Raw genomic sequence first — 16,272 nt, 5'->3', positions numbered from 1 at the left:
CAAGCAACAAAAAAGGCGAAAACAACTGTTGCAACTACATAGAACGCCTAAAAGGGAATGTATTAACCGCACGACTCCTGCAAATCACAAGCGTATCTTGTATTTTGTGTTTGCATCTACAAACGGGCAACCGTTTACGAAGCCATCAAACAAAAAATCGACAATCGATCTCGGCAATGCATAGCGTTGCCGGCAAGTTGCGATTTACAACGGCTCGTCGCGCACACAAAGCACAAAGTGATAAATATGATTTGAAAGTAATACAAGCAAAAGGGCGAGCCTGCAAGTATAAAGTGCACACACACATATACGTACGTATGTATGTGTGAGAGTATACGGAAGATGCTAACGAACAGCTCGATTGCAATCTAAGTTGGTAGTTTAGACGTTGCCTCAGGTGTGGCATATGATTGTTGCATCCTGCGTTTACATATGCGAGCTCATATCTACCCGCATACATATGCCATATTTACCATATATGTATATGTAGCAAATGTGTCCACAAATTCTTACATTGCAAGTATTCCTTTGAGCGCCTTGTATTCGCGGCGCCCCATTTCTGATTCCCTTTGCTAAAATATTTTCCAATCACACACAGTTACAGCCGGGTTCGCTGAAAATATAAGTATTGCTCTGTAGCGTCTGTCCACATTATAGTTGGATCTAGGCCATGCAAAGAGCGAAGCGATCTCTTTGATTTTTTTGAAGTGTGGGAAAAGTTAAATTTTTGATTCAATGGATAAATCACTTTTTCAATTTATATGCCGTGACCACCGTAAACTCAGTCATATAGGAAACTCAAGTGAAGTTTAAAGAACCAAGTGAAATTACGAGTATTTCCATCCCCTGTATTACTAAGTATTCTTCACAGCGATGTGGCTTTTAAAATCAATGATCTCCAAGTATTTCAAAACCCGCATTTCCGAAATATTTGGAACCATTCCTTACATATGACTTTGCGGTCCTATTTATCGAATTTTGTTCCGCCTCCGTCATGTGGTGGACAACCCAAAGCTCACAGACCAACAGCCACATGAATCCATATTTTACATCGCATTCAGTGATTCTTAAGTTATCCTCAACTCATTTTTTCGAAGATTTCGAGAGCCTTCACATCGCCTCTGCATGATATTGAGTCCCGGATTTGTATATGGTCCGGAAATTTGACGGAAATATCAAAGGAAAGAGAGTCGATGGTTTCAGATTTTAGCGTAGCTGTCTCAGTATGCGTAGTTTTACTCGGACACAGAAAGTTTTCAGTACTACAGACCCAAAATCAAAGTAATAACTACGGCTTTTAGTGCTGTCGGAAGCAATTTTAGTGTCATCAAGGATATTAAGTCTGCCATACTTCTCTTAAGTTTTTTACAAACTACAATTTCTAAAAATATTTTAGCTGTCAATTTGCCAGAATAAAATACGGCAATAACCACTTTGTAGTCCTGTGGCAGTACTTGAGTAACAATTGCAACAACACCCGTAACTGTAATAAATGATAGCACCGGCTATGGCATTGAAGATCCGTTTGTGAACAGCGGCGAAATGGCACTCAGCAAAGTAAAGCGAAGTGTGTGCTTTTTCAGCAGCCGCAATGGTAGAAAAATCATTGGTTGCATCAACAGTTACACAACTGCTACCTGCCGCACGTACAATAATGCAAATTGCAACGTAAATTTTACAATGCTGCTACTGTAACTGCGTGCCATGCAACACAGCCACGTATGCACTAACCAAATGTCCGTCCGTATTTTGTCCAGCAGGGCATGCCGGCGTGCCACAGTGAAGTGGAAAATTTTATGCAACTCGCAAACATTTGCTCGCTTGTTGTGGCTGTTGGTTGCTTTGCTTGGCTGCCAGTTTAAGCAGGACAACACACACAAACAGCGGCAAGTTGTAGCGGTTGTCAAGCGAAGCTCACTGCATTGCCAATCAGTTAGGCCAAAGAGCCAGCATGCAGGTCAGGCTATTTTTAGAATGTTGCAACAACCTGTGAGTGTGCCACAACACGCATATGGCTGTGTGTGCAAAGTAAAAACGAAGATGCTACCACCGACTTGCCATGCTTTCAGCTGTTGCAACGTGTAAAAATTGTAACAAATTGTGCAGTTAGTGCGGATGGCAATGCGAATGCGAGGCTTGTTGCACGCAAATAAGAAGTCAAATTGTGCAGCGACAAAGCACTTATAGATGTGTGCGTGTGTGCAGCAAATTTAGCACGAAAGTACGTGTAAGCTGGAAGCAGTGGAGGCCCTTAAGTGCTTATAGACACAATAGACACACTTATACACACATAGGTACATATGTGCTAGCCTGAAGCATGAATTTTATTTGGTTACATGCAAAACGGTGAGGCAAGCAGTGCCCTTCAACAAATACGTGGAAAGTAAGTTAGTCACTGTAAATTTATGGACTTTATGGACGACAAAGGACCCCGTTTTGGTTCTTAGTAGGCTTTGCAGGCAACACTAAGTGCCACATAGAGTTGAGTCTTCGCTTGTCTATTGTGAAATGCAACAGTAGAGAGCATTGTTGCGACACTAATTGGAAATAATGCTCTGATTGTGTGAGGATGACTAAGGAAACGAAACTTTTGCATCACTTTTATCAGATTTTATTGAATATAGGTATGTTGAACCTTTTACCTTTTCGAGGTAGGTGAGCTTCTGTTTCTTAATGTCCTTTGAGCTTCTTACGCATAAAAATTAATGATAAATTGAGAGAAGCTGTTGAGCATTTTTGCTGAGTAGACTTTTCTGGCCAAATCAGCAATAAAAGCTTAGATCTTCTTCTTCAAGTTGATCTTCTTCTTCTTACGTAATCGTTGGTTGTCTTGTGGAGAGACCAACCCGCTTTGCCCGGTTATTCTCGCTCATGGTTAGCTTCAGGAATGAGGTTCTTTAATTCGAAGAATTTTTTAAGTCCATAAGTACATAGTTACAGGGATGATTGTGTAAAGACTTTTATTTTCATCTCAATTCAGCTCTTAGACGATCTCTACTTAACATTCTATTTTCCAAAAATCAGTTTATTTCAGTTGCACTTTTAAAATCTTTAAATATGAGTTAGAGAGGACCTCTGCTAGTCTTCTAATGGTAACATGAAGATTATCAAGTTAAATTATAATCAACAACCTCAACAATGGGAGGATTATTGCATCTTTTTAATTATTTCATACATTTGTATTGGAATGGAATAGCCATCTGTTTAAAATTTTCAAATCTTCAAACTGAAGGTATTTAAGAAAGCTTTCAATTAGAAATATTTTTTTAGAGAGTTACCATTTGTTTAAAAGTCACTACAAATCACAGGCAATGCTAAGAACTCATCCTAAATTTATAGTAGTATAAGAAATACATTCCACGGTCTGATTGGTAGATTTTTCCAGTCTCCAGAATCCTCTATATTCCGGTATTTATATATGTATATGCATCCTCAGAGATCAAAATCTTCAAAGCTTGCATATTCGGAAAAATAGATGTCGCTCCAACTCATTTTAATATTAAAGATGAAATATTTTCGTTGTTTTGTGAGGCTTTTTCTTAATTTATAAAATGCACTTACACATTTTACATTAATATGTCAAAACAACAACATAAAGCGTTTTCCATTTCGCTGATAAATTGCCACTCATTATGGCTGTCATGTTCTTCTCTGCAAAAGTATGTGTATTATTGTTTTACATTTTTATTGTAGTTATCTACAAACCTTCTTATTTTTGTAATTGGCGTTGACTGAACAACTCGCAGGCAACAAGAATACCCTGACACTCCCGCATGCGGTGCACTCCCTCTTCCAGTCCCCCCGAAACTTGGTCCTCATTATGTAGTTATTATTTCTTATATTCCAATGTATTTTTGTTGTTACTAATCTTCTGCTGCGTTCTCTTTGTTTTTCTGTTTGTTATTCGCTTGTTAAGTAAATTAGTTCATTATGAAAAATTATTTATTTACCTGCGAAGCGTATAAGACTTGAGAGCTCAGCGTTGCATCTGCGTTAAATCATAAAAATAAGAGACAAAAGCTTCAAGTTGTGGAATATATTATATTATTCTTTTGTGCTTGTATATATAGACGAGTTTAGCAACTTCTTGGATTATTTTCGATACTTTTTGGATTGTTTTGATACCCTGAACAAGGTATATTAAGTTTGCCACAATGTTTGTAAGACCCAGGAGGCAATGTCGGAGACCCTATAATATATATACATACATATGTATATATGCATAAATCATCAGCATGATGCGCTGAGTCGATTTAGCCATGTCCGTCTGGCTGTCCGTCTGTCTGTATATATGCGAATTGGTCCCTCAGTGTTTGAGATATCGGTCTATTGTATATAGCTGTCATACAATCTGCTTTCTCTTTAAAAGTTTTAATTCAACAAAGTTTTTAACATAACGCAACAGTGCAAAAACAACTTTTAACAAAGTTTAAAATTAAGAATTAAATTAAAAATTTGAATAGAGTTGCCACCTGTTTATATATTTAAAACCAATAAAATAGATGAAATAAAAGCAACCTCAAAATATTAGTATAAAGCAGACAAATTAAAAAAAATTGGCACTAGAATTTTTAGAAGCTTTTATAAAAAATTTATAAAATGAGGTAATTATTATAAGGAAGGTATCAAACTAAACTAGTTTAAGGGAGAAATATTTTGTAAATTATTGCAAATATCAAACTAAAGATTGTATTATAGAAGTCAAAGCAAGGAATATATTTAAAGGGAGTTGCCACCTGTTTAAACTTTTTAAACCAATAAAATATATAAGATAAACAAACTTTTATTGATCCAAAAATATTTAAAATTTCAACTTGCCGCTAAATATATATACAACTAGAAGGTGTATATACATACTAGTATGTTTGTATAATTGCGAAAAAACAACGAAATTACTAACTCAAATGGGTTCCGTAACATTAAACATTTCAAAACTTTTGCAAACATGTTTTGCATATTTGTTAAAGTTATCATTGAAAAGGCTCTCCTTTTTCATTAAGTGTCGACGCTAACTATGCTAAAAACTTATAATAATACCAACAGAAATAACTGTTAACAAGCCAATTAAAATGCTGTTAGAAGCAAAAAGCAATCGAGAAATATATATTCATATGTATGTAACATAACAGCAAACATCCAAAATTGTACTTTTTCAAATACGACACAGTATGGTTAACTGTTAAACATACGACTACTGTGTGCATAAATAGCTTGAGAAGATCGTAAAATGATTTACATATGTACGTACTATACACAAACATATACTTGTACATATATTAGTGCAATATGTTATTACGTATTTGCGTGTAGGCTTGTGATTTTCCATCAATTTATTTAGCCGAGCTTTTTTCTGATGGCAAGTATGCTACTACTGCTGTAGAGATTTGAAAACGCATTTACATAATTCTCACTCCTCATACTGAGATAATTATTTATTCAATTTTATTTCTCTGTATAAATTATCGCTTTATTGCAAGCGTGACCGAAATGTCTCAGCAATCTGTCTATATGTGTAAGTTGAGTGTTCCTTTGTTCGCTGGAATTAAGGCGAGTGGCGCATGCGCAATCCACATAGCAATGTAAATTGAGTTTTATTAGTGTGATTTATGTGTGCTTGGTTGTCTCTCTTTTCGGAATTTGTTCTCAAATTCGCCAAAATTTAGATTGAGCAAAAAATATACCAAAATAATAATAAATTTCGAAAGATTTTAAATTTGTGCAAAAAATCTGCATAATTTGGTTGCCTTCAACTTAATGGCAGATTTTTATCAAATTATTTACTAGAATTTACAAAGTTAAAACAAATATTATTTAATCCCCATATATTATAATATTTTCTTTTCCTTTTTACTCCACAGTATACGAGATTAAATTTTTACTTTCCGAAAGTTTTATCACCCCCTTCCTTCCTCGTTGTTATGGTATCTTTCGATGACAGCTACTAAACACTCTAAGTAGTTCTTGGGTTTTGAAATAGATCAATCAAGACCATTTTATAGCTATACAATTTAAGTGTCAAGAAGCCAGACGAACTGGACTGCATCATATCAGTTTTATTCGGAATTTTTTCCGCTATATGTTATATCCTTACACAAAAATTTTCCCCAATATTGGAAGGATTTTTCGAAATTTTCCGAATTTTGTTTTTCTTTTAAAGGAAAGATAAAAAAATTTAATCCACCAAAAGTTATTATCTAAGACAAATCGCTAAAGGTTAGTTTCAATCGATATGCCCATGGTACGGTTAAAATTCTTGTCAGATGCCAGTTGTAGAAATTGTTGTGAACAAGACGAGGGAGTATCGTCGCAACACTTCATTCTTGACTTTTTCGTAAAAGCTAAAACGCCTTGATCTCACATCTTAATAGTTTCTTCACAAACTGTGTTTAGCAGTCGAAGTGTAATTCCCATTGTGATGCTCAGCCATATAACTCAACCTAACCTCACATAACTATTGTTTTGACACAGATAAATAAACTGTAAGTGTCTGTTCACACCTGAAATTAATAGTCAGCATTTTCTTTTTAATAGCCAGCATTTTCTTTCCCTTGTTGTTTTAAGAAGGTTCAAAATAAGAAACACCTAGCATTTGTTAGTTAAAATTTTGTCCGATTCAAGGACTCTATCAACTTTCATTATTCAATCGAATTTACAAAATGTTATCATCCCATGAATTTTATTGACGATTACTGAGAGTTCGCTTGAGCTGATAAATCTGAAAGAAGCTGTTGACGTGTTACCTCTATAGTCTTTACTAGTATCCGCTAATACAGGTTCAATTCGTGGGTTACTCCAAACACAGCTGACGGATCGAACTGTCATTGCTTGCCTAGCAAAGATTTGTGTCGCACCCACGGTTCTCCACACCTTATACAATAAATAAAATACCAATTTTACTGTGTGACAATAAAATGTAAATAAGCCGAGCATTTAACCTCGCGCAGGTAGCGCACAGTTCTCCCTTCAAGCCACGCATATCAAAAAAATACATCTGTCGTTATATACATATGTATGTATGGTTTAACTTTTTTCAACGCACTGCGGAAACAAATCTGGACCACTTGGCGCACGCAGGCAATGCATGTGACAACAGTCACACAATCTCACACAAACACAAACGCGCATGCGTAACGCTTGTAAAAGCAATCAGCTTTCTTCCGAAATAAAAGAGGCGACTGAGTGTTGAAAAATAGAGTTGTTACACGCCTCAATCAAATGTGCAAGCTCACGCGAGTCGTGTGTGGCTTTGGCCTCTCTGCTCTTTTATGTGAATTTCTTTCTTTGTTGTTGCCTTTTTCATAGAAAATTTCAAATCGCCAGCGAGTGATAAGCTCATTCAGCGTCAAAAATGTTTTTTTAAGCGTCTGGCGGCGCATTTTTCACTGCATGATCATATCAGCTAAACGAAATGCGTAAAAGCTTGAAATATAACGCGCACATGCAATATAACTGTAAAACTGATAGATTTACCTAACTTTCAGTTTGAATTTGCTTTAATTTATCTGTTTTTATTTTATAGCTAAGCTTTTTATACATTATATGCACATAAAGAGTATGTAAGAAAAAATATACAAAATAATAATAACTATTTTATAACACATATACCAACTCATGAAAAGCAAATTCATTGAATTTAAGTGCAATTTTCTAAACTTATACTAACTTAAAGTAATACACTTGCGTCTGTCGCGACTTCACAGTTTCGTTACCTCCACTTCGTCCTTCTTCTTTCGTTTTATGCATGGGAAGTAATACCATTTCTCATCGCTGCAGAAATGCTCGCCGTCCAACAGCGTCTCTGGCAGTTTTCTACAAGAAAAAAGAAAGCAAAAAAATTTAGAATTCTCTAACATAACCTCAAAAGCTTATCAACTAACTGATTCAGCGTTTCCGGCAGCAGCAGACACAACGCTGCGCCGATCAACATTAGCACTGCCAAAACGATTGAGGGCAGTGGTTTGAAGATGTTGCTCAAATAGATGACATAAGCGCTGAGGAAGCTGAAGGCATAGCCGACGACGTGAATATTCGCCATGCCGCGACCTCGCACACTTGTCGGCACAATTTCGGCGGCGTATTGCGCTTCCGCTTCGTACGAAACAATCGCAATATAACGGCCCAGGCCAACCATGCAGGCCAAAAATACCGCATTCTCCTTTAAGTCCAGCACAGCGAGTAGTACACCCGTTATGGCGGTGAGTATGGCGCCGACGAAGAGCGCGCCACATGCCAGGCCTTTGCGTCCAATGCGATTCTGCAGCAGTATGATCGTGAAACCAGCCGGTATATAGACGATCGATGTGAGTGAAAAAAGCAGGAATGGCGAGGAGCCGAAACCCTCCATGTTGCGGCTGATAATGTCGTAGGAGATCGTGGTAATCATGCTGGAGTAAAGATATATATTTAGAAAATAAAGTATTTGCTTCGTGGCAGCGTCTACTTACGACTTAAGAAATAGCACAATGGTGAATTTGCGCAAACGTGGCGTTCTAAAGAGGCCCATGAATGTGTCTTTCTCTTCTTTCTCCTTGTGCTCTCCCGCCATTTTTTCCTCATAATATGATATGAATTGATCGAAATGCTCCTCTTCGACTTCTCTCTTATTAAACTTGGCCACACGTCTGAGGCAACGCACGGCGCCTTTGTAGTCACCTTTAGTGGCCAACCACTGCGCGCTCTCGACTATAAATAGCGGGTAGATGAGCACCAAAAGAGCTGGCAGTGAGGCGATCAGTAAATATTTACGCCAACTACCCACCCATATAGCATACCAGGGTGACATAACCAGACCGAAGAAATAGAAGAACGCCATAATTATGTTGAGGCCGAAGGTGCGCTTCTTTGGATCCAAATTCTCAAAAACTAGTAGAGAGAGCATATAATAAGACACTATACATATAGTAGAATAGTAACTCAACGCAAAACTTACCCATAATATAACTCATATAGAATAATGTGTCGATGCTCAGACCTGAGATGAAACGACTAGCCGCAAAGGCATGTGGTGTGGTCACAAAGGACGTTATGAAATCGCCGGCAGCACCTGTAATTGTAGTTAACATCATCGTTGGCAAACGTCCAATTTTATCTGCGAGAAAGCCAAACAATATAGTGCCCAAAACTGAGCCCAGATATAGGAAAGATTGTCCAATTGCTCCCTTGACCGCATCATCGCAGACCCATTTGAGCTAAAAGAAGGATCAAATTAAGATATTTTTATACAAGTATATATTAGCAGATATTTATTTAAAAAGCTTTACTATTTAATTCGGCTAAAAGCACACTTCTTCAGACTTCAATAAAGAAGTTTATATGGCAATTAAAGAAGAATGCCATGAGACGAAGAACAAGATTTCCTATTATTTTGAATAGTGGTGCTCATGTGCGGATCAATGAAGGAGTTGCACTGTAAATGGCTTTCAGACAACGGTCTAATTTAGTCAACTAAAAATTGCCTAAAGGGACTGTCTAAAACTCGAAAAGCCAATTTATAATAAATTAGAGCTTTGTCGCATTAGAAGCATGAAACATTAAACTTACATCGGTGGTTACGCTCTCATAGCCATTCTCGTATTTGAATATCCAGTCTTCGCATTCACCAAAATCCGACGCGACAGCCGTGCCATTTACAATATCATCCAAGAGCGTACACGAGGGATTCTCTACTTGCGAGTAGATCTCGCGAATTTCGGTGTATGTGAGATTCTCGAGCAGCTCATGATTACACCTGGTTGTGTTGAGTAGAGAAAATATTATGCAATTATCTGGCAATTTGCAAGACAAATTAAAGAAACAATAATCTTCCCTCTTTTGCTAAAATCCCGTGAGCGAACAGCAGTCGTAGATTATGCAAATATTAATATTTCAATTATTTGCATAAAATTCGAATTGACACAATTCAAAACTTTGAATAAACAATTAACTTTCGTGTGTTGAACTAAATGAGCAAACAGCTAACTAGCGATTAAAATGAAATTGGCAATTTAGAGTTTGAAGATTGTGTCGTAAAAGTGCCTAGATCAAAACGTTGTTTGCTTAAAAGCCGCCAGGTTGCTAATTTGAATTTATAAACTTTTTGATTCTTTCAACTATTTTTTTTAAATTTTACTTTTATTTATAATTTTTTTATGTGCTTTCGAGTATTTATAAAACTTTTATTTTAAAAAAATTAATACACGTTTCATTCATAACAAAAATAGAGTTTTATGAGTTTATTTTTAATTTTTTAATAAAAACTCATCAAAATAAAATTAAAATCATTATTATACCTATATTATACTAAATTTTCTAGGCGACTTTTCATAAAATTTTATTCTTAAGTTATAAATTTTTAAATATTTTTTTTAAATATTATTTTCGAACTATTTTTTTGTATTGTCCCAATGTGTATATATTATTAAAATATGTACCATAAATGTATAAACGATTAGCGTGACAAGCTGAGTCGATTTGATTATTACCCAAGGCAACGGTGCAATATACGAAGAAATTGTTCAGATCGAGTCACTATAGCATATAGCTGCCATAAAAACGTACCGATCAAAATCAAGTTCTTGTAACCGAAGTTACAGTTTTTTCTTTTTTTAATATTTGTAAAAAGTACTTAATTTTTATATTTCCACCTCTTGAATAGATTTTTAATTCATGCTTTTTAGCTTTGTTAAAAAAATCGTTATGAAATTTCCTTCTGGACCACATTGTTTTTCAACACTATAAAAAAATGTAATACGCTCGTTATTTACTCAAACTTTTTTAAACTAGCAAACGATTGTTTTAAGGTTATAATTATTTTTTTAGATTTATTTATTAATTTAATTTTTGCTTTGGAGACGTGTTTGTTTACTTTTATTATTTATTATGGTATAATATTTTATTTGCTTTTATATTTATGGAAATATTTTCAGTAATTTTTAGTAACCAGTTTCATTGAATTAAATTTTTATATTATTATTTTTTTTCTTTTCCATAAAAAATTTTTTTTTAAGTTAAATACACATCATTACACACTGTCCCATATAAACCACAGTTTTATATACATATGTATCGGTATTAATATGTACATATATGTGTATGCCTTTACACAAGAACGCACAAAGGCTCCACTCACCAATGCTCAGGTGTAAAGCTAATAATCGTTTGAGCGAAATAATGCATCGAGGACATTATATTCGTATAGCCATAGACGAGCAACAACACTAATTGATAGCGACCATAATTGCCACATTTCTGCAGTAACGCATCGAAATCCATTTTATACCACTCGTAGATACTATCCTTTATATAAGTGCAAATATTTAAGAACTCCGATTTATTCTAAGTTCACACTTCGAAATACACCGCCAACAAATAGTATGCGATAGAAAGAAGGAAATAATATTATAGTTGATCCGTATTGGCAAGGGCAATATGCCAAATCAGCGGTCGAAAGCAGACTAGCAGCGGCAAATAATTCGTTTTGGTTATGATCACTTCCAAGGCGGACTTAACTTTGGCCAAATATTTGCAAATGATCATAAAACGTCTAGCTCAGCTTCGGTCAGTTCGCCGCGACAGAGCTTAGCTTGGATGTTTTCTCAGCGCAAGCAGCTAGCTCTAGTTTTTTAGCTGTTGAATTCGGCAAAGTCTGCTATAACTAGTAAGCAACTCACGCGCTTAAATTAGCGTTGATTTGATTTGGTTTGTTTGCGCACCGAAATAGATCGATCGACGGTTAGACGGGCATCTCAGCTGAGCTTAGCGGTATTGATTTTAAAAGCTTAGCCATTTAGGGGGTAACTAAGGCTGCGGCACGTGTTAGCGTCATGCATTATGCGTCTGTACTATTTAAAATACTAAAAGCTCGCTTTAGACATTAATATTTAAAACATAGCATACCCTGGCACGTGAACCTACATTCCAAACGTTTTTTCCTACAAATTGGTGATGATTAACACGATCTGTACGTGAACTACTGCCTTAAGTTCTAATAGTTTGGTAAAGTGTAAGACTGTTAGCGCTGTAAAATTGTACGAAAAATTACATCCTCTTTTTAAAAATTGTCTGCAGCTGCAAATGAAATGTCCAAAGACCCGTTACTTGATGTAAAAGAAACTTTGCCTAACATCTCTTGAAACATTCTCATATAACTATTACGACTTTTTTAATCACTTCATTATTCCCTCCGTGGTTATCAACAAAATAATCACAATTTAAAAAATCTATTCTTATTTGTTGAGTGTACTATGGATATTTTATCAGTTCTGAAACCCTTCGAAGTGTGGAACCATCGCTCCTCGTCGTCCACATTATTAACAAACCCATCCACAATTTCTAGGGTTATGGTAAATCCAAGATTTACGTTCATAAGCTTCGCATTCGCAAAGTTGTAATGTAAATTTTATTACCCTTTACCATTCCGGTAACTGTCGGTCCGATATTATGCACAATTCTATACATGCAGATTCCTTTAGCGCGATATAGTCGACAGTTCAAACTATGCAGCACCTCCAATAAGCATTTATAGGTTTCAATACATTTCACCTTTCATATCAATGGGACTAATCTTGAGATGAAAGTATTCTACAGTAATGCGATTTCATATTTTCCAAAACCTTGTAAAAATTTTTGTGATCATTTTTTGAATACAACTTTTGATTTTCAAAGATGTGGCAACCTTCCCCGTTTTTGTCTTTCAACCATTAATTAAACCGAACTTTCGAAAAAGTAAAATTTAAATCAGACCACATTATGTGGGCGAATTATATATTTCGAACGTGACGGAATTTCGTTACGCAACACATTTCGTTGCAGTCAATCGATTTTACTACAATGTTTTAGGATGTTTTCTTTTATCTTGTTTTATATATTTTTTGAGTTATTTAATAAAGCTCTTACTTTTAAGGAGTTTCAAACCTCTTTTCCATGAATATGTTGTGGAACTTTGGAGCTTTTCTAATACCCCTGTGTATTTGTTGCGCTCAGGTACAAAAAAGCTAAGGCCAGCGTTTCTGCTTAACTAAATAAATTTTCAAAACAAAATATTTATTATTACAATATTTTTATGTATTTATATGGCATAAATGTATGTATATATGGCGCACAATCACATTTTTATTTAAATTAATGTATTATATATGCACAAGTAAATTTATGTACTTATATTATTTACTTATTATTTATTGATTTTCTAAAGAAAAAAATTTATGAAAATAATTGCATATACATATACATATATGCATACATACATATTTGTTCATAAATACATGTATGTAAATATTATATGTAGCGAATCACAAACGCATTAAAACGCGTCAATAAATGAATGGAGTTATTTCAAGTGTTTTTCTAGCGAAGTAAGCTTCCTTATGCTCAAGTAAAATACTTCTGCTGATTGGCGTATAAAAAATGGGACTCCTTCAAATATATTAACGCACATACACATTTATGTGATGCTTATAAAATCAATTGTTTATAAATAAAATTAGCACAAGCGTTTATAGCGAGGCAAAGCGGAGAAATCTGTATGGGACATAATGAATTTATCACTCAATATATATATACACACACACGCACACACACAGGTGTAAGCCAGTCATAGAGTTCGAATTAGATAAACAAATTGTTTTTGATGAACAAGTTAAGTTTTCAAAGTTGCTGCTGACAGCCGCTGGCACTCGATAATTGTTTGCATGAAATTTCGACGATTTATTCGCCAAAAGCACGGACCCCTTGCGACTACGACGTCTGCGGCCACTTTGCTATTTATATTTGCAATATTCGAGTGTTTCGCATGAATCACAGTGGCCTCTATATTTCTGATTAACACTTTGGCGAACGCGAATTGGTGACTGCTGTGGCTGGTGGCCGGTGGTGCAAACCTTTTTAGCGTTTTAAAAATAGAACAAAGATGTCGGGTTTTTGGCAGGCGGGATTTCGAAATACATATGTATGTATGTATATACAGTTATTTGAGAATGGTACGCAAGTAGTTCGCAATACTGTTGACTGGAATATTATTTTTGTATAACAGGAGAAATTTCAATTTTTGAATACATTTTTCTGTTTATATTTTCAAATTAACACATATTTTCAATTAATCCACAAATCGAGGCAACCGGTAATTGGCTTATGCCAATATTTTGTCATGAATAATCTGCGCCTGTTTTCACAAGTATTTTTGTGAACTGCTTAAAGTGAATATAAATTTGCATTTCACTTCGAAAAACCTCACGTGAGCTTAGTTTCTAGTTTAAATTTGCATGACAAATTCGTAATCGAAGTATGTCTAAAAAGATTTATATGAAGAACCATATGCTAAAATCAGTTTGTCGGCAAACTGTTGTTAAGCAGAATTTGTTAAATAAATGTATGCAAATTTCAAATTAATTCTATGCAAATTGCTAATTTGTTAGATTTTTGATATTTTTTATGATTTTACTAATTTAGAATGAATTCGAGTTAAAAATCTATTTTAGTTGCCTTAAGCAAATTAATCATAGTATAATATGCGGAATATATGTGCATACCATAAATATCAACACATCTGCTTATTTCTGTAAATCACGGACATCAACAAGCGCTTCTTCTTCACAAAAAAAAAAAAAAATGCGCCGTTTGCTTTAATAATTCTTTTTATTCGATTGTTGTCGGATTTCTTGTTTAATTAGCATAGAGAGCTAAACCACCGTTACTAATTAGATCTGGCGTTTAGTAGCAGATATAAACTAATAAAAAATATAAAATAAAATGCTAACTACTTGTTTTTATGAATGGGTAAATAGAAAGAAGTGGCACCAAAAACAAAAAAAAAGCATGAAGTAGAAAACAGGCGAGCAATTAGTTGTCGTGGAAACCCCGACACATGAACTTAGCTAATTGCAAATCATTAATTACTGACACATAACAACACTCGTGATTTTTTATGGGAAAACAAAATATTTTTATTATTATTATTTTTTTTTTTCATTTCAATGTTTTGTTTACTTCTTCTACTCTGACAGATACAAATTTAGGTTATTTTCGATATAAAAATCACATGATATTTGCATTTGAAATCGTTTATATTTGTTATCATTTAATGTCATTAGTGATGCACATGCGTACATACGTTTGTATGTATGTACATATATACTTCAAAATACATAAATAAACGACTTAATTAATTGAATATGGAAACAAAAAATTAATAACACATTTTAACTTTTTCCCATAACGTTGTGTTTTATGAGTGAAGCGTAGCACCACAAAAACCGAGCTCTGAAATACGGTGCTGTGCATGTAAATAGTATCGTATTGCAAGCAATTCTTGGTAGTGCTCCCTTTCCCTTGCTGTGAAAGCAACAACAAAGATATACAGTGCCCTTCAACACCAGAAAACATATTGATACCTCATTAAGAGGTTAGGTAGGTAGATAGGGTGGATGTCTGTCGACGCTCCTAGGCCTTTGGAGGCCCGTTGTAAAACTACCGACACTAAAATCGCCTCACATTATTATTACCTCTCTGAACCACCCTGTGATATTGATAAAGTTCATCAATACAAAAAGTTTTTTCTGTATAACATCCGAAAAATCGTCAAGACCGGAATATCATTGTGCCATGGAACTCATTGCTGGTTTATCGTGAAATAGGATGTTAGATCCGCTAATACTATACTATATATTATATAATAAATACATTTCTTGTTGTAAGCACATTTCACTAACGACGCCAAGTAATTTCCACTCCTTTGTGCGTGTAAAAATTACAATTGAATTGTTACATAAATGCAATGTATTGTACTTTGACACTCCCATTTTCCCATTTATATATTAAGTATTTCTTTTTTTAATTTTTCCGCTTCTATTGTGACTTTTAGCCCCTCGAAGCATTCCCTTCTTCACCGTTCGCTGCATTTTGCGCTCTGTTTGCGTTCTAAAACCTTCACACATGATTACCAAATTGTAATTGTTTACTTAGTGTCATTCGCCTGCTGTTGCATAAGTCACATTTAAATATCATCAGAAATTTGAAGGCCAACATTATTTTATGCAAATTAACTTACATAATTCCATTGTACATATTTACAATGACATCAAATATTATTGTTATTATCGTACAATCAAAAAAGAATACGCTTCTATGTAAGCGCCCAATTAAATATGCATAACGCATTACGGTTGTCTGTCTGTCCGCTTAAATAACTTGCGCGGGAGGAACGAATTTGTCGTGTCGCTCACAAAGAATTGCCGATTTCATAAATGAATGCATTTGAGTGCGCGTGTGTCGCTAGTGTAATGGAATGCATTCGCACGT

At 34.9% G+C, this 16,272-nt stretch overlaps 2 protein-coding genes across 8 annotated transcripts in view; one reads left to right on the top strand and one right to left on the bottom strand.

The window, feature by feature from the left end:
* The window catches only part of Dys (Dystrophin), a 380,727-nt gene that overhangs the window by 328,547 nt on the left and 35,908 nt on the right, over positions 1-16,272 (top strand). The gene's annotated exons all lie outside the window — the stretch shown is intronic.
* LOC106623522 (organic cation transporter-like protein) lies at positions 7,510-13,014 on the bottom strand. The gene is made up of 6 exons (XM_070107176.1): positions 11,108-13,014; positions 9,541-9,727; positions 8,930-9,188; positions 8,445-8,862; positions 7,878-8,384; positions 7,510-7,809 (listed from the first exon to the last, which is right to left on the bottom strand). Exons 1-6 carry the CDS (start codon positions 11,248-11,250, stop codon positions 7,695-7,697), a joined length of 1,629 nt encoding a protein of 542 aa, XP_069963277.1. The 5' UTR covers positions 11,251-13,014; the 3' UTR covers positions 7,510-7,694.

The sequence above is a fragment of the Bactrocera oleae genome, chromosome 2 (assembly GCF_042242935.1).
Source record: "Bactrocera oleae isolate idBacOlea1 chromosome 2, idBacOlea1, whole genome shotgun sequence".
NCBI classification, from domain to species: Eukaryota; Metazoa; Arthropoda; class Insecta; order Diptera; family Tephritidae; genus Bactrocera; species Bactrocera oleae.
The sequence above is the reverse complement of the archived record's forward strand: the minus strand, read 5'-3'. Positions and strand labels throughout refer to the sequence as shown.

Bases quoted from the DNA above. Each gene is read 5' to 3' on its own strand.
- LOC106623522 (XM_070107176.1), bottom strand. From the start codon at position 11,250: ATGGATTTCGATGCGTTACTGCAGAAATGTGGCAATTATGGTCGCTAT. The intron at 8,385-8,444 runs GTAAGTAGACGC...TCTTTACTCCAG, and splicing joins ATTGTGCTATTTCTTAAGTC to CATGATTACCACGATCTCCT. The intron at 7,810-7,877 runs GTTAGTTGATAA...TTTTTCTTGTAG, and splicing joins CTGCCGGAAACGCTGAATCA to AAAACTGCCAGAGACGCTGT.